The sequence below is a fragment of the Grus americana genome, chromosome 7, assembly GCF_028858705.1.
Source record: "Grus americana isolate bGruAme1 chromosome 7, bGruAme1.mat, whole genome shotgun sequence".
Lineage (NCBI taxonomy): Eukaryota > Metazoa > Chordata > Aves > Gruiformes > Gruidae > Grus > Grus americana.
The window spans coordinates 14,762,347-14,781,090 of record NC_072858.1 but is presented as its reverse complement, the minus strand read 5'-3'; the positions used below and the strand labels follow the sequence as shown (position 1 = coordinate 14,781,090).

The window sequence follows — 18,744 nt, the reverse complement described above, 5'->3', positions numbered from 1 at the left end:
ATTTCTGACTTTCCCAAAACGAAACCGTACAAACAGCGCTTCCCCACCCGTGGTGTTTGATCGGGGAGTACGGTAGTGCGAGACGCTTTTTATTAGCAAGGAAGGAGTAAAACTGTGAGCCGGGGAAAGAAACTCTCTTGTTGTTGTGGCAGGGTGGCTCTTTGTGTCGTGGTCCCGTGCAGTTTTTATTTGGTTGGGGTTTAGGGTACTTTCCACAGTTCTTAATAAGGAATTGTGTTTACATTGCTTAAAAAACATGCCAAACTTGGAACTGTTTTCTTGTGCAGACAGTATTTTGAGCATTAAACTGTTGTGGGTTTTTTTGTTTTGTTTTGTTTTTTTTTTTAAGACATTTATATATATCTCATCTCTGACAAAGGTCACCAAACGGAAAATGGCGATGTGCTGTGACCCCCAGCTTGGTGACTTTTTAATTGTTCTGGGAGAGTTTAAGCTTGAACAAGAAACTTGGGATAATTTAATAGCTGGTAACGTCGAGTGGAATGAGAAACGGTAGCAACTGCCCAGCTGCTCCCCGCTGGAGGAGGTGCCAACTATGTGTTCCTAGGCTCGGGGAGAGCAAACCCTTTTTTTGGTCTGGGAGGCACGTCTGTAGGGGAATCTAACTGTAAACTCTTCCCAGCACTGCTGGGATCTGTAATCCACAATAAATAGATATTCCATGATATCAGAGTGCCGCTTGCAGTTTCTAATTCAGAATTAAAAATTCAAGATTGGACCGTAGCATGTTTAACCTACCTACTTTCAGTTGTTTAGAAAGGAAGGCAAAAGGACTTACAGCACACTGCTGAGTAAACAGTGCTGTGTCTCTTCCCTTATCAGTTCAGTTTTTGGTGAAGTGCAGCTCCCACCCCCCTCCCTCCCACCCTGCTGAACTGAAAACAGTTTTACATAAGAAACTACCTCTAGCACAATGACCTTCTGTAAGTGGATGCAATAGCTATAATAATAGTTCACTTGTTAGCACTCGGCAAAGAGACTTTCCCTAAAAACCTCAGAACTGAACCTAAGAGGGAAGTTTGGGCACGAAGGCTGAATGGCTTTAGGTAACTCTCAACTTGCAGTGAGATGTAGCTGGCTTAAATGTTGAGATTGCTCAAATTGCTTACATGTTGAGTCTCATGGGAGTGTTTTTATGTAATGTTCCTATTTCTAAATTAATCTTTTTGTTTTAGAGAGGTGTTGGGGACAATTGAGTTGCTGCGTAATGTGTAAAATCAGAAGTTAAGTGTAATTTGGCTTCATTTGCTCAAACTGCAACCATCTGGCTATCTTATGGGCTGGCTGGTACTTTTTCTCTGCTTGTAACTTTTTGGCGTTGATACAGAGGCATTTACAGGAAGCAGAAAAAAGGTGTTGCCTCAAGAACACAAGAGCAAAGCTCTTGACTATTTTTATCCACTGATGAAGGATATAGTGGGAAAGAGCTGCTTGTGGAGCTGCTTGAACTTTTCTTAGTTTTAATCATCTTGAGTTTTAATAATTTTTAGACTTACAATCTAAATATTTGTGATTGTGTCCTGCATGCAGATATTATTGAGCAATTTCTTCCTCCACTTCTAAAAAAGCAGGAAAAAAGGGTTGTTAGTGAACAGTGCTATTTAATTAAAAGTGTGGGAGGAATTCAGAAACATTGTCATGCTTCCGCTTCTATTGTCTCCTGTGTTTGCATTCGGACTGTAAACACTTGGTTGTCTGGGGTGTCCTTTCTTGTTGTTCCCACTCAGCACAAGGGGTGCTGATCCTGGGCTGCACCTCGCAGGCACATGGGCGAGGTGCCAAGTGGGGTGCCATCCCGTGAGCTGTGTGACGAGGGGGAAATGGTCACGGTGAGAGCCTTGGCTCCCCGGGACAGGCACCCCTTGCTCGCTGCTGCACTGCACAGAAGAGCTGGTTCTCCTGGATCTATCTGCCTTCACTGCTTCTTTGGGACCCAGTGGCGTTGCAGCATGGCAGATGGACTGCTAAACACATGGTAAAAATAGGGTGTTTGTTTTTGATTTTTTTTTTTGTTGTTGTTGTTGTTGCAGTGGGGATGATGTATAAAAAGCTAGGTCAGCTCTATCTGACATCAGCGCAATGTGGATGTTTAAAGCTCCCGTCCCAGGAAACATGACTGTAGAGGATCTCAGCTTTCACTTTAAGTGAGCATTTCCTCTTAGGGTTGCAGGTGAAAGCTTGGACAGGTTCATCTAGTTCACTGCATAAACGTAAAAGGGGAAAAAAAAAAAGGTTAAAATGTTGGATTCCTAAACATTTCAGTTTTAATTTTAACTGCTGGTGGTTTTCAGTGTTGTCAACTGGTTGGTGGTTTAAAACAACAAAATGCAAGACAGCCTCCTCAAAGCTGTAATTTCCTAGAAGCATCTATCTTTAATGTGAAAGGGCTGGGACTACAGCTGGGAAGCTTCTAGCAAGGCGTGAAGGAAGTAAACACTTTCACGTGGCGCTTAAAATGTGAATGTGCAGTTCTTGGAGTCTGAAAGTGAAACTTGCAATAAACAAAAATGAAACCAGCTCTTACTGAAATATTCCAAAGGGTCCACGATCTGTGAAAGGACAGTGTTCCTTTAAAGGTTGTTAGAATATTTCTCCCAAGATAAATGGATACAACAAAACATTTGTTCCTCAGAGAAAGGTTAATAAAACCTCAGAGGTTCTGCATCTGCTAGGGGTGAAGATGGGTCTGCTGTGGCTGTGATTAATCATGGTGATTTAAATATAATTCTCCTGATGCTGGCATTAGTGAAGCAATAAATGTTGTGGATGAGAATTCCCATTTTGGAGGTCTTTATTGTGCCTGGGACAGCTCACAGGCATCATTCCTCCCCCACTTCTTATACTTTAAGTATTTGGATGTTTGCACTTAACGCTTTTTTTTTTTTTTCCACATTCGGCAAAACGGAATTTGTGGTGGGTGTCTTATGAAGAAATGTCCAGACTTGATTTATTTCCTGGCCTCAGTTGTCTGTTGTAAGGCAGGCTTAAAGGAATTTATCCCCTGTCGTGCTGGCAAGGGCTGGCATCTGATGTTCCAGTAACTCGCAGCAATCAAAGCTGGTTTCATCTTTACCAATCTTATGTGCTTTTGTTAAATTGAATCCAACAAAGACATGGAATTTGCTTAGATGGTGGATTTTTGCTTTTACATTCCAAAGGATTAGCAAGTGTAGTGTTTATGAAGATGGGAGAAGGACCAGAGGCTTCAGGGTCAGTGTCAGTCCTGAACTGCCCCTGTGGTTCTACCTGTCCTTGCTGCGATCCCACCTGCTGTACTTCTCTGAAAGGATCTGGTGTTTTTTGTATTTAAGATGAATTTTGGTTAGGAACTGGGAGGCAGCTGGCAAACCAGGAATTGCAGTAAACCCTATGGCAAGATTTGGCATTTCAGCCTACTATTTTCAGTTACAGTTTTAACCTACTACCACTTGAGTCTTGTCTCTGACAGTGATGCTCATCTTCTTTGGTAGCTTTATGTTTGCATTCTCATGAGCTATTGCTGATGGGCTTGGCTAACCAACACTAGTGATAGTCCGATATGTGAGTTTGAGTAAAGCCAAGTGGTAAATCATAAATAGTGGGTATCAAACAGTTTTTCCTGTTGGTTGTTTCTAACGTATTTAAGATACTGACAATCACTTCTGTTCTGTTGCTCTGGGTTCTTAAATAATATATATTGTTCAAATACTGATTGAATTACTCAAAATACATATTTTTAATACATTTTTCTGAAGATTGTGTCACTTAAATCCACCCTGCTTTGTTGTTATGGGTGCAGCTGAGTACTGAAAGCAAGGGACTGCTGCCTACGAATAATGAGATTAGTGAAATAACTAGGTCAGGATTTATTCTTTTTTTTTTTTTTTTTTAATTATTAAATAGATGGTTTTTACCAAAGTCCCCTATGAGAGCTGTGAAACCAGAAGGTCTGGAGCAGTCACAGGTTGAGCCTGAGTCCTGTTAAAACCAGTAGCATCTTGCCCTCCGGTGGATGCCAGCTCAGCAGTCTCCCTTCAGCCTACTGTTGGGCTTTTCACTGTGTCCCACTGTTTGTATGCCTGTTATTCAGTTCCTTAGTCACCCCTGTCATTCCCTTATTAATCCCCATCTCTTCCAGTTCAAATAGTAATTCGCTATGTAGTGCCTTGACAAATGCTATACTAAAGTTTGGAGAGAATAGGAGATTAGAGTAGGTCTAAAAAACTGACTATCCTAGAAGAGAGGAATGGCATATAACCTGCTGCCAGCAAATGCAAGTCGAATTTCAAAGTGTTTTCCAGGGTGTCTGGGTATTACCAAGGTTAGGATGAATACTCTGGCAGGCTGAATGACACATAGAGGCCATATAAATGCAAGGTGCTCATATTTAGGGTAATGGAGGCCAGATTTTTGTGGAAAGAGGAGACAGAGCAAAAAGCTAAAATGGTTATTAGATCTCTGTGATATCAGCCACTGCTGGTTTTGGTTACCTGGTTAATGCCAGCTGAGGAGTCATCTTTTGTAGGTGGTTCACTGCCAACTATGCACTTTTGAGCGTGGGCTGTGGTGTTTGTTGCTGCAGTTGCACATATTAATTTTCAGCTTGGAGAATAGCCACACTGGTCTGGAATGTCCTCATCTTCATCTTTCTCCTTTTTTTGACATAGCAACAGTGTTCCCAGGTTAACTGCTGACTTTTCAGACTAGAAAAGTGTGAACTGCCTTGATCCTTTTATTGTAACGGTACTCCACTGTCAATCAGTTCTCATTTCCCTCCATTTCCTGCATTGGCTTCAGACACAATAAATCCTAACAGATTTACAGGCATTAAACCCAACCATTTAGTACTGAAAACCTTTACAAAAGTAGGATAGGGAGGTCTGACTCCATCCTTTCCTGCAGCAAGGGGCAGTTCAGGCAACCTACAGACCTCCATGAATGCCTCCTGTCTTGATCATGCCCCAGATTTTGACCTTTAATTTGTCACGTAGAGCTCCAGTAAAGGTCCAATACTAAACTGGAAGGTGGAGAAAATAATTGGCTTTTTTCCCTGGCGCTGACGTTAATGTTTGCTGTAGATTCAGATATGACAACATATGGTACTGCCTTGAGTTCTCTTATACCTACCACTGCTGGATATTTTAAGGATTATTTGTAAAAGCACTTGACAGTGCTACTGACAGAGTTGCCAGCATGGTTGTGGGTTTATCACAAATGCTAAATGTCAACAAGAAAATAAGTAAAAAAAAAAGTAAAAAAATAAGTAAAAAAAAAAAAATCTTATTTTTATTCAAACAAAGTTGCTTTATAAAGCAAATGACAAGTGAAAACTAATCCAAACCACCACATCTAAAATATGAAGAGACTCTTCAAAGGCACCAAGATGAGGTCTTCCCAACTCAACTGGTTTCATGAGAAAGAGCCTGCACTAGGTTTAACAAATGGCCTCTGTTGGACTGGATGGGGAGAGAACACAGACTGCAGGACTGCAGAGCCTTCTCCTGCAAGCTCCCAGCTTTGGAGTGTGCATCAGGGATCCAGCGAGTTCAGTTCCTCAGATTTGCGTCAGCTCTTAGGATGATGCCGAGGAGGCAGTGATGCACATGCAGCCTAGAGTACGTGCTGCTTTATAGGACAAAGCCAGTCCGTTGAAATTAGCTGGAAATCTCCTAGGCTTTGCAGGTGGGAGATAACGGATGGCATGTCCAGACTTCTTAGTTGCAAAACAGGAATATTCTGCTCTAATGGACTTGAATGCTCTTTGAGAGCAGACACGTGTAGATGCTGCTTAGTAATCCTGTCTGGAGGCGTCTACAGTTAGCTGAACAAAGGCTGATGGGGAGGGATGTGCTTGCCTGGACAACAAGAAAACAAGACTGTCCTTCAGCAGGGAAGCCTGTGTTGGAATGTGATAGCCATTGGCTATTGGGGAAGAAAGTGCTTTTGGAAAGAAACCCTCCCCCTTCCTTGTTTTCATAAGACTACCTAAAAAAACCCAACAAAACTTCTTTGTAGTAATTCAATAAAAACTCCATGCTGCTAAGAATGATTTAAAATTATCATTACAAGCACTAATTGAAATGGAAACTAGAAACAAAGGCAGGTCAATAAAATGTGAGTGCTCCAACTTTGCTTCTATGAGATTATTTTTTTCCTCCATATGTACTTTTCTTACCTATAAAACTACTCTTTCAGTCGTGTGTCTTGTCCATTCCTGTTGGTGTGAGGGGAAATAGTGTGCTTTCATAGCACAAGCACTTGTGATATTGTTTCCAGGAGACATTTAGGCTACAGATGACTATATTGCTGATATGTCAGCATGTAACACAAAGAATGAATAGGAGAAGGGAGTAGAAATAATGCAACACCAATGGTATGAAAAGTGCATGCAGGCTGGGATTTAATTCGGAATTGAAGCCTGATTTGAAGTGCTTGGCAGTAGGCAGAAGATTCCTTTAAAAAAAGTCGGGCTCTCTGTCATGGCCTGTACTGATGGCAGTCCATAACCTCTTCCTTGGCTTGCAGAACAGTGCAAGAAACTGTACAGTGGCTCAGCTTTTCACAGAAATGAGTCTTGACTTAAATGGGGAGAGGAAAGGAGACTGAAACATGCAATCCAAAGGAGACACCTGTAACATGTCCAAAACCAATGCTCTCCTTGTGCCGGAATCTTTGCCTAGTAGGCTTTTTCCAAAGACTTGTTGCATTTATGTTTTGTTTCTTTCCCTGTGCCAGGTTGAGTAACCTAGTGTTGGAGGTAGCTGTGCTTTGAGCAGGGGTTGGGCCATGTGACCTGTTGGGATCCTTTCCAAACCAAATTATTCCTTGATTCTGTGAAACTGTTTGGAAACAAGGGTGACAGTTCTGGGTCTGACACGTGGCACTGGATCTGACGGCTCCGTATTCCCGGAAACCCATCAGTGGCTGGACTGACAGAGGGCTGCAGAAAGGCTCCAAGAGGAGCTGCGTGGACTTTGAGCAAAGTGGCTGGTGGATGGCACTGCAAGGACTTGGAAACTCTGGACTTTCTGAACTGTGGGAACTAAAAGCTAACTGCAAGGCTATTCAAAGGTACAAGCACTTATGCATTAGCAGGGAAGATGATTTCTCTTGGTCGGTGTGTAAAGAAGCTCTGGACAGTAAGATTTGAGTTCTATTTTAGATGGGAAAGCAGGATGTTGCTTGAGACTTGATCTCCAACAGCAGGCAGGAACAACCTGCAGAACACCAGCCTAGCTGCTGAGGATCTTCTGTTCAACATGTATGCCCATCCCCTCAGATCTGTTTGCCAGCTGAGCTGACAAGAAGCGACCCTGCACATAAGCATACAGCATTGTGGAAAGGTCGTTTCAAATATAATAAGGTTGGCAGGAGGGAGTCAGGAAGTTCAAATAAAGGGATAATGGGATGAAAGTGTCTGAAAACAGGACTGCTGCAAGTGCTTAAGTGGGAAAAATATAGTGATGTTGAAGCTGTTATAGGTTGCTGCTGCCAAAAGACACCGATGTGTTCCTTATTGCTACTCTTTGAAGCAGACACCACTGAATGGAACTAATTTCTTGGGGGTAGGCACAGGTGGTCAAGGATGGATCAGTGTTCTGATGCAGGCGAGTTCTGAAATGGCACTGTGGGACTCTGTTCTTTCACTAGCTCTGTGTGGTTCATTTGCTGGTTCAACAGATCGCATTGATCTTCATGTGTCGCAACCACAGACCTCAGCCGGTCACTTTCTGGCTTGTGCATTATCAACAGGATTACAATTTTGCAATGGGATCTTAATTTCTCAATTCTCTTGATTTGAGAGCCAAAATCTATGCTGTTTGTCAGTTATGTTAACTCTACAAGACCAACAAAAAGGAGGAAAAGTGTAAATAAACTACTAAGAACAGATAATAGATGTGTCCTGTTTCTAGTTCGTTTGCTGACTAAAATTACAGTTTTTGGAATGAATAACGTGCCTGAAGCAGAAAATGCTGTGCTAGCTCAACAGCGTCTCCTAAAAGTTACTACCAGCCATGGCAATTAGGGATGGAAACACCTCCTTACCCTATAGGAAAATGTTGTGTCTCCTGTTGGCATGTAGAATCTCAAGACAAGAATATAAAATGTTTGCTTTAGCTACCTATAGTAAAGCAATTGGACTGGTCTGTTCAGCAAAATGGTTTTCTGGAAAACCCTTTCAAAACATGGTGTGACTTCTTAGGAGAAGAATGCAGCATGGGATCTTTTCTGTTGAACCTCAGGTGGTAGGAGGTTGTTCCGCTTTTAGAAGTACTGTTGCTGCTGTACTATGGGTGCTCAGGTGAGGGACCCACAGGCCCAGTGCTGGGGAGGTATGGCTCTGAGGGGGGGGGGGGGAGTGCTGTGTGGTCCCCAAAGAGATCCCCAAATAGACTGTGTCTTCTTAAGAGCTTAGTGCAGGACTTTTCAGCATTGAAACTGCTGCCTTAACATCACTTGTTCAGTGAGGTGGCCCATACTTTGAGATGGACTTTGGGTTTTGTGCATGTGGTGGCTCCATAGAGGCTTGTGAGGAGAAGTGTGGCCGTGGTGCACTCGCATAAAATAGAGGGACAGTGCAGTTCAGCAAGTGTTGGGATCCACCGACATACATTCCCATAGCCTGCTGGTTGGGTTTGCTGCTCCTCCTAGCTGGTTGGGTTTTGTTGGGATTTTTTGGGTTTTGCTTGTTTTTTTTGAAAGACAGTACTAAAAAAAAATTAATTTTTTCAACACATCTTCCAGTATAAACCTCACACATTTTCTTTGCCTTATCATAAATTATAAGTGAATGAAAGTGAAAGCTTTAGACTTTGTTACAGGTTTGTTTGCAACATCAATGTTTTTCATTAAGATCTGTTTGTTTCTTAAGAAACTGTGTAGTGCATTCTAACTTCCAGGTTGCCCCAGAACCTATAAGAGGACGTACAAACCACAACCTGTAAAACACTCCTGTGTTTCATACTTATTCTCACCCACGTTTTCAGACAAGCAGGACTTGGACATGGACTTCTGTGAGGTGGTGCACCACGTGGGGGACTAGGACCTCACACCGTAGTCCTTTTCCATCTTAATGTCCTGGGGACCTGCTGGGTGATACAGTACAGCTGATTTGGCTCTGCTCCTGGACTACTTTGCTATTCCAGGAAGAAGTTTTACAAGAATGCTGATCTTCTGTAAAGCACATGGCTAATTATGAAGGAATCATTTTAGATTGGAATCTCGCAGGAACATACTGTAATTATCATTTAGATCTAAATGAATCCAAGCAGCCTTTTCTCAAGTTATAATGTTCTGTTTATTAATGCATTTCCTCCACTTGGCATTCGGCCTCAGTAATGCAGCAGTAATGTGTAAAATGTGGAACGAATGACATCTCTTCTTTAAGAGAATGCCTGGCTCCCAAAACGTGGTAACTTTTAATGGAAAAGGAAAGGAATGATGAGAAAGCAGCACTGACTAGATGCTAAAGCAATGTAACTCATGAATTTGGAGATGCGGGGTTTTCTTCTGAACAGTTCTTTGTGGGTTTTGGTGATCCTTAGCTGTATTTTAACCACTTGATGTATTTTAGAGTTTCCCAAGACCATAACTTGTGACTTTTCAAATGCTTGCACATCATTGAGTAAAAGATTACATTTACAGAAGATACTGACAAAGCATCTTAAAAGTGTGTTTGTTTAATTTTAGGACAAGGAAACCTGCATGGGTGTCAACAATCAAAGTTACATATGTGAAACGGGCCACTGTTGTGGACAATCCCAGTGTTGCAACTACTACTATGAACTCTGGTGTAAGTCCTTCCGTTTTGTATGGCTTCCCTTCCTAATCTGCATGGCTCTCATACTGTACTACAGGTCTGGCTTGTGTCCTGTGGGGTTTTGTACTCAGCCCTTGTTATGCATTGCCATTGCATTTCACTGCAACACAAACCGGAGTTGACCTGATATGGTTGTTACAATGGGCATCGCCTGCTTTTTGAGGAGTAATGGGTTCTCTTGCCACGTTCATCACTGGAGATTTGTTGTTTGGTTTTTTTTTCCACTGATTTGGGCAATACTGAGGGTTCTCAAAATAACATTGTATGCAAGTGAGGAAACCATGCTTGAGGGAGAAATGCCGATATGCACAACACTAGAGTTTGACACACTCAAACAGAGAATTAATTTAGTATCTTTCATCTTATTGTTTTAGTTCTTTGCAAGAACGACAGTTTAAATTTGATTTATCTTTTTAAAGCTGCCCTTTCAAGGAGGGGGGCCAGAACATTTATTCTCTTCAGGACGCAGTGTGTTTGGAGCACAGCTCCTTGGGTGGAGAGGGTCTTGGGCAAATCTTGTGGCCTGACAGTGGCTGAATACTGTGGGCTGTGAGGAACATACATTGCCCATTGCAACCCCTCTTATCTCCTCTTCCCCAAAATCTGGGATTTAAAACTACCTATGTTTCTAGTGAGTGGTTGAGTGATATGTGTAAGTCCCTTTAGATGACAGCAGGAAGTCAAAGCAGGTCAGCAAAACTCTGATAAAGATATATGGGGAAATGGGAACTTGAAAGGATAGGAAAGTAAGAAATGCTGAATTTTAAAGGCAAACTTTTAGAGCCGGTCTGATGGTATCTTCCTTTCTTGATGAGGAGCACGAAGGTTTGAACATTGATGTTGACATGCTGTTGCACTGCCAGGAGCCTAGGCTGAGAAGGCATCTGTGCTCCCAGAATTTGGAAATGTGGAACTCTGAATATTGTACCCCCACGTTAGAGACTGGAGATATTTTCTTACCACACCCAATGGTATCTTGTAGCTTTTATGCAACTGTGCTGTGTACTTAATCCCTCTGCTGTGCCCACAGTTTCACTTTTTCAGAGTAGCGTGTGTGTGGAAATGTATTATACATACAAAGAGTCACTTAACCTGGATCCAAGGACAGGAATAGCTGATACTTTATCCTTTAGTTTAGAAACGTGCTTTTACTTTTCAAATTAACCAGTGAAGCATGGAGGATGTGGTTGTAAATTAAACAGGACTCTAATAGACTCCTTCAGGACATACTGTGCATCAGACTGTAGTGGCTGTGTTGATATTAATGGCAGGATTCGAATGTATTGCAGACTTTTTACAGCAGCTTTATTTTCAGAAGTCTCCAAACAGTTCAAGAAATGATTCAGGACTGGGTGGGCAGCTCCAGGGACCCTAGCAGGTTGAGAAACAGGCATGAACGCATGTCTGCCTTGGACTGCCTGGTTCAGATCGTAGCAGTCGGCAACGCAGGCAGGACAGATGGCTGGAATTTGTTCGGACTGTATGGGATGCATGGACAAAGCAGAGTGGGGAAGGTCAGACTGGTTTTGGATTTGCGTGGGTGGGAATGTAGAGGAAGAGGCATGTATGCAAGGGCTAACAGACTTTGTGGCAAGCAGGATCTAAATTGAGCGTGGAGTACAGCTGCACACTGGAGCTTGTTGCATGGTTGCCATGTTTCTCCCATGGACATCCTGAAAGAGAGGCTTAATTGAATTGCATACAAACAATATGGTCCCGAACAGTGGCCCCCTGCCATTTTAATGGAATCAGTTTACTTTAACTGTCTTTGCACTCTCAGTGTGGCATAGACTTTTATGCTTGGCAATGCCTGCCTGCATCATAAAAATTCTTGGAGGATAAAACCTCTCCTGTGAAGACAGACTGAGAGAATTGGGGTTGCTCAGCCTGGAGAAGAGAAGGGTCCAGGGAGACCTTATAGCACCTTCCAGTCCCTAAAGGGGCCTACAGGAAAGCTGGAGAGGGACTGTTTACAAGGGCAGGGAGTGACAGGACAGGGGGTAATGGCCTCAAGCTGAAAGAGGGTAGATTTAGATTAGATGTTAGGAAGAAATTGTTCTCTATGAGGGTGGTGAGGCACTGGAAGAGGTTACCCAGAGAAGCTGTGGATGCCCCCTCCCTGGAAGTGTTCAAGGCCAGGTTGGATGGGGCTTTGGGCAACCTGGTCTAGTGGAGGGTGTCCCTGCCCATGGCAGGGGGGTTGGAACTAGATGATCTTTGAGGTCCCTTCCAACCAAAACCACTCTGTGATTCTACAAAAAACAGATTTTGTTAGAAGGAAGCACAGTATTTCAAGCTTCTTTCTAGGGCAAGCACACAGGTCACACTGAGATAATGGAATAAACATATTAGTGGCACACACTGCTGGATGGTTCCTCGGGAGAAATGGGCTTCTGTGTTGAGACTCACATTCCTTCTGCCTTGCAGAGCATCATATGCCACACTGAGATGAGGGGAATAATGCAAACATGAGACCTGTTCTTCTAGGCTTTCTGCAAATTCAGGCAAACATCCAACATTGATTTAAAATTGGTTAATGTTTTCAAAGCTTATTCTGCCATTATGAGTGTTAGAAAAAGGTTTCTAGGATTGGGACGGGAGACATGGAGGGTTGTCCTTTAAATTTAAGAAAACTCGTATTCTAGAGCTTGCAACCACAGCTGCAGAACTTACCTACTGCTCCAGGAATTGTTGAATATCTTTGGTAGGTACGTGTAGTTGGGCACTCTTAAGACCTTCAAGGTGAATGGCAGTGATAGTGTATGTAAATAGTCTAGAGCAGTGAACTGATGGTGTGGAGAGCAACAGCTTTACATGCTTGGGAATAGATGAGCTTTTTAAAAGTTAATAATAACTTTTGGTTAATGAACAGTTAAGTCAGCAGCACTTTTTAAGTATGGTATCATGGTTGTTCTATGTTTTGATTTTAACCAGTGTATGCATATACTGAAGTAGCTTTTGAGAAGTTTCTGCTCCTCTTGACCTTCTCAGACCACCAGTGCTATTGTGTGCCTGAAAACAGACCTTCTTGCTAGTCCCATTGAATTAAATCCTGGATTTATTTACCACCACAGCTTTGTGGGGAGAAGAAGCAGAGGAGGAGGGTGGCATTTGAAATGGAAAAGAAAACTAGTCTGTCTTTGCTGGACATGCCTTCTGAAATGTGATCCTGTCTTGTGGCCACTTGGAGTTGTTCCCGTAAAAAGGATCTTTTTCCCTGTCTAAGAATTTGAGGGAAGTTTGTTGTTGAAAATGGCTGATCTCAACATTTCTAGACAGCAAGTAAAGTTGCAGTAATTATAAACCAGTCTTTGAGGGTAGTGGAATAGGATGCAAAATCAAGGTATTATTTTGTTAAGGGGTGGAGTGGAGGAATGGAGACCATGATATGCCAAGCAGGTGGACAGCTTGTGTTTAAAATTAGCTAACAGCCTGGTTCAGATTCCCCACCCATTTCTTTTTTTTTTTTTTTAAATAAGTGCCATGTTGCCAAATAATAAAACTATATCCAGATTTATATAGAGAGATATAGTAGCTATATAAAGGTCTAATTACTTCTTAGCTCAACCTTGATAGTCTGGTAATATGGGGGGAAAAATGCAGTATGTCTTTTAATTGTCTTGGAATAGAATCATAAAAAGTAAAAGGGAAGAAAGGGCTTTACTGTTGCATTTCCTCACATAGGGGAAGGTGTTTGCTTGGATGGTGGTTGAGCTGATTCAGCATTTTAACCTAACAAGTTCTTTGGGCTCCCCAGACAGCTCGCAGTCCCCAAGAGGGAGATTGTGTTCTTGGGAGAATGGCAGCAGCCACTGGATTTTGCTTACTAACAGTTTTTATTCAGGTCTGTTATGATGTGGTTGTAATTTGCTGGAGTTTTCCAATGTTGGCCTTTGTCCAGGCCTGACAGGTGTCTTACTGCGTAAATGTTCCAAAATACCGCTTTTCAAAATACAGGAGAGAAGGTAATCGAGGAATGCAGTTCCCATATTTTGCAGGATAAGAATTAAGGCTCAGACATTGTAAATTTTGCGAGCTTTAAGTGTGTAATATGGACTGAAAACCAAATCCAGATCTCCTGACATCCATCCTTGTGTCTCTCCTTGCCTATTGAGGACCATTATGAAATTAGACTATTCCAGAGGCTCTGAACAGATCAAGCAAAGCAGTAGAAAGTATTTTGCATGGTGTGGTTGGAAGAATAGTACACTGTGCTTCAGGAATTGTGGAGCATGGAAACAGGCAGCTGGTCACTGTGCAGAAGATCTCGGTTGTAGGATTTCGAAGTTAGAGGGCTTAGCTGGTCTTGGGTCATTTAGGTACTGTACAACTAACCAACATTGGCAATGAGTTGAGTATTCAGATGTTGAATGTGCCTATTTTGCTTCATTTTGGCTGCTTTAGCAGTGATACTGAGTCCTTCTGTTTCTGAAAGAAAAAAAAAATAAAAGATCTCGACTGTTTGGGCCCTACTGGAAGGGTTGTAGAGGAAAAAATGTTCTGTTTGCAGGCAGCACAGTTGATGTTTTTGCTGATTTTGAACATTTTGCTCATCTCTGCACGCTTTCCCCTTGGAATCTCTAGACAGCTCTTTTCCCCAAAAAGCATGCTGCCAGAAAATTTTGGCAGGAATCCGGTTAGTTGCTAAAACTAAAGCAAGTGCTGTACCACATACATGTTCCAGGTCAGCTTTATAATAAGAATTAATTTCCAAGACTTTGCTGCAGTCTCCAAAGCCCTCAGTCAAACAACACATCAGTCCCATGTTATCTTATCCTGCAGTATAACCACATCCTTTTTCAGATTTGCCCTGTTCCTTGCCTTTCACCCAGCTTCCTACACAGTTCTGCTTGCTTTCTCTTTCCTAGGTGTATCAAACTTCACCTTTGGCTGCTGTTAGTCCTCAGCTGGTGCTTCAGCGATAACCCTGCCATCACAAAGCCTAGCTGAAATTATAGGGCAAACAAAACAGATGTCACAACCAGGCAGAAACTCATGATAAATAGGGTCACCAAGGGAGTTACTTCCTGATTTCCTTGTACTTTCTGTAGCCTAATCCAGGCAGCGAAATCATCTTAAGCTTGTTTTGGTGTGGCTCAGTAAAATTCACAAATCCAGAGGAGAAGGCAAGTTGTCTTGTGTAGTCTGACTTTTGCCCTTTGTGGCCTGCTTCCACCCGCTCCGTGTTAAATAGCAAGGAAAGGGAAGAGAGCTTCCTGGTGCTGTTTGACCCCCTGCCTTCTGTACCTCCAACCCAGCTCCTCACCAGATATCCAGATCTGTTGGTGTAGAGTGTTCTCCAGATCTTGTTCCCAGACATTCTGGACATGGTCTCAGCTGGATATTCCCCTCTGATCTCTGTTAGACCACTCTTCATGCGTTTTACCAACACAGATGTCTTGGGAGGGGTAAGTCAGCTGGAATTGACTGGGCTTACGAATGTGTCTTCTGGAGCACAGGAGCAATTGCTCTTCAAAGGCTTCCTCCCCAGGAGAGAGGCATAAAAACAGTGTCTGCAGATTTACTGCCTCAAGTTGACTCTCGTTGCAAGATAAGCAAAGGATTTTTCTGAAACATGTCTCTTTCCATCTTATCTCATGGCAGTGGATGTACCATGTATAGTGGACACTATTCTGAAAACTAGAAACCAGCTGCAGTTAATGTCCATCTCCTTTTGTCCGCATTACCAGTCTGGGAGCAAGTGAGCAGGAATTGGAGATACTGTCTTCAGCTTTTTTCTTTTGCCATCGTACTCCACAAATATTCAGGAACTTTCTCCTGCAGTGTGGTCAGGCTGGGGCTGCAGTTCCACTGATTTAAACTGATGTAAAACTGTCACTGAAAGTCACGGTCTTTCTCTTGCTGCTATTGTGTTTGGCAGATGAGTTTCAACCTGCTCCGGTTCCCTCAAACCAGTTCAGAGCACTGTTGCGCACAACTTTGTGCTGGCACGAGAAGAGGTGGAGGAGGCAGCAGGAGAGGACCACGTCATTCAGCAGCCTTTTTATTTCCTTCTTAAAATGTTTATAGGCCTATGGCCTGGATCCTTCATGTGGCGTTCTTGAGCAGCAGTGTTGACTCTTACAGGCTCATGTCTGAAGTGGCAGGAGACGATGCGATCTCTGTGCCAAGGACACTATTAAACCCAAGTGCATCCGGGTTATGATACCAATTAAATCTCTCTCCTATTTTTGATGATAGCGTTGGCCCTGTGAAAGACAATTTTTTTCCAGCCATGGCTGCCTGTGAGGCCACCATTTGGGCCATCACTTGTTAGTCAATGGAATTGTCCCACTTCTTCTGTTCAGAACCAGCTCTCATGGAGCTGAAGCTATTACCCAGATGCTTGTCAGCCAGACACAAAAACACTTTGCAGTATGTTTTGGCTTGCTTTTAGGGGACTCCCTGCCAACAGAGCGATGGCATTTGCCCAAGTTTACCGTGAACTTGAGGGCAGATTTCTCTGTTCCTGCCCTTGGAACGCTCCAGAAAATGTTTTCCATTTTGCACGGGATAAAAGGAGCTTCCCTCGACGGGAATGCTGATGGCAGCGTCCCAGGCAGCAAATACAGTACAGCATCAGACTGAACATTGCTTCCCCCTTTTTCATGAGGAGGGAACGCTCTGGTTTTTTATTCTTAAATTATTTTAGTCTTAATTAGTCTTAATTTTGGGCAGAACTATGGTCAGTGAGCCAGTAAGGTTTTTCTTGAAGCTTCAAGCCTGGCATGTTCTTTCGTGGCTGCTAGAAATCATCTCCAGTGTGTGCCCATGTGATGGGGCTCCCTTTCCTAAGGATGCTGTAATCGTAGCAGACTTCTTGTACTTGGATATTTCCTCTGCTTGCGAGAGATGACTTTCATGGGAGGTAATTCCATTCCCAGGTCTTTCTGCAGCTCCCATGCTGGTACTCTGAGCTTGGTGCTTGTGTAGAGCTTACAGCTCTGAGCCTGTCTGATGCTGGGTAAGAGGCTGGTGCTTCTTTTTTATTTTTATGAAGGGTTTTGATGCTCTGGCAGGGAAATCTCTTGGCAAAACTCAGCACCTTGGCTGTGTCTGATTCACCCTTTGGTTGCATCATTATCCATCCATTGGCATCACCAGTGAATTTGACAGAAAATGCAGCAGTGTTCCTCAGTACTTGGCCTTTTTTGGACTGGGGAACGTTTCAACTCCTGACTCTTCCATAAACCAGGAATGAGCCTGAAATTGCCTTCAAGTCCGATGGTCCCTTGGTGCATGTTTAGCTCCAGACTGGTGCATCTGTTCTATCAATGCTTGTCCATCAGCAGTTGTTTTTCCAAAGACCTTGTTTGCTCTCTGCCTGCCATATTGCCCTCAGGTTGCCACGAGCTTTTGTTCCCAGTGGTCACTGCCAGGTTGGCAGTGGGAAATACTTGCTCTCAAATCAGACATTTAATGGCAAACTTGGAAAAGGAGAAATCCTCAGCCAGTGACTGCAGCGATAGCTCAGCGCAGCTGAAAACCAGCTTGTGTCCATTTAGGAAGGAGGCACATGTTGAAGAGCACAGGGAAGTCTTTTGGGGACAAGAAAGGCAACTAGAAGCCCAGTTCTACTGGGCTTTTAGAGACCTTTTAATGCCAAACTTCTGTTGCCTTTGCACGTCTCACCTATTTTCAGCACAAGGCAGATCCGGTACCTGCTTTTTCCATGAACGAGGTGTTAGCGTGTACTGCTACTGTGCTCAGCCTCCACGTTTCCTGCTCGTGTAGTGTTGCCTTTGGGTGAATTTGAAGTTCCCCTCCTTCTCCTCCTGCCAAATGAGCCGCTGGGTGCGTGGGCCAGTGGACTGCTCGACTTGCCTCCCTGCTGTGGGTTTGGAGCCAAGCATCACCAGGTGTACAAATGCACAGCTCAGCCCTGGACATCTTCACTGTTCACTCCATACTTTTAGACATAATATTTACAATTACAATTACACTTGGCTTTGTGTGCATAGCTTTATTCCAAATAAATGACTGTGCCATATATTTGCTAGGCTTTTACAGTTTTTCTGTTCTACAGCCAAAATTGCAGCTGTGCCCAAACTTCTGGCTAGGGCACGTTGTAGAGCCTTTTATGGAGGCCCTGGACTCCCAGCACCATGCTGGGCTTGCAACAGTGCTGCACCCGCTCCGTCTCAGTGCTGGCACCCCCGCTGAAGTGACGATGAAGGAGCCCCTCATGTGCCTCAGCACCTATGGGTGTCCCACCCTCTTGCTCCCCAAGTGCTGGGGGAGCTTCCAGTGCTGTGGTGCAGATGTGCTGTTGCGTGATGTGGTGGGGGGCAAAGCCATTAAAGAGGACACCAGAAGCCAGGCCAGCAAATGGTTGTGGTGGGCAAACGCTACTGACCTCCTGTGATCATCCAGGCAAGTCCTTAGGCTCGTGCTGAGTCAGGGGTTGAGTAATTCCTAGAAGCTCTAGGAAGTGTCAGTGGTTAATGAAACCAGGCAATAACGTGGTATTAGTGGGTTCTTTTTCTGGAAATTCCCATGAAAAACAACAGATCTCATCCACTTGTGGTTGCGAGCATGCATAGACCCTTTGCACGAGAATGGAGGTGGTGTTCCTGGCACCATGGCCAGATTGCAGTCCAGTAAATTATGGTCTGTTTACTTAAAATGCCACCTGTGGTTTCAGTAGGATCCAGCATTAGTTTATTATCCTAAACTGTTGCATATTGTCACTGCCTGTTGTTTACAGAGTTGCTGCATGTCTTCCCAGGAATGGCTGAGCTTACTTTGACCCCTACTCTGAGCTTGTGCATCGGTTTGTCTGCAAAGCACTTTGGGATTTCTTTGGAATGGGTAGAGAAGTTTCCTAAAGAAATACTTTTTTAATCTTCTGGATGCAGGCTTGGGTGGGAGCAGTTATTCCCTGCAGAAAAATTCGGCTGCTACAGCTGAGATTGCTTAACAGT

The 18,744-nt window shown here is 43.4% G+C and overlaps 1 protein-coding gene across 3 annotated transcripts in view; it reads left to right on the top strand.

Annotated features, from left to right (window-relative positions):
• WBP1L (WW domain binding protein 1 like) overlaps positions 1–18,744 on the top strand; it is a 62,106-nt gene that overhangs the window by 37,223 nt on the left and 6,139 nt on the right. For 2 of the 3 annotated variants that reach the window (XM_054831768.1, XM_054831769.1), the window contains exon 2: positions 9,691–9,793. In XM_054831768.1, coding sequence (XP_054687743.1) covers positions 9,691–9,793 — 103 coding nt within the window. Of the gene's footprint in view, positions 1–1,870; positions 1,997–9,690; positions 9,794–18,744 lie in introns of those variants that run through there. The other variant, XM_054831770.1, reaches the window with a different exon arrangement.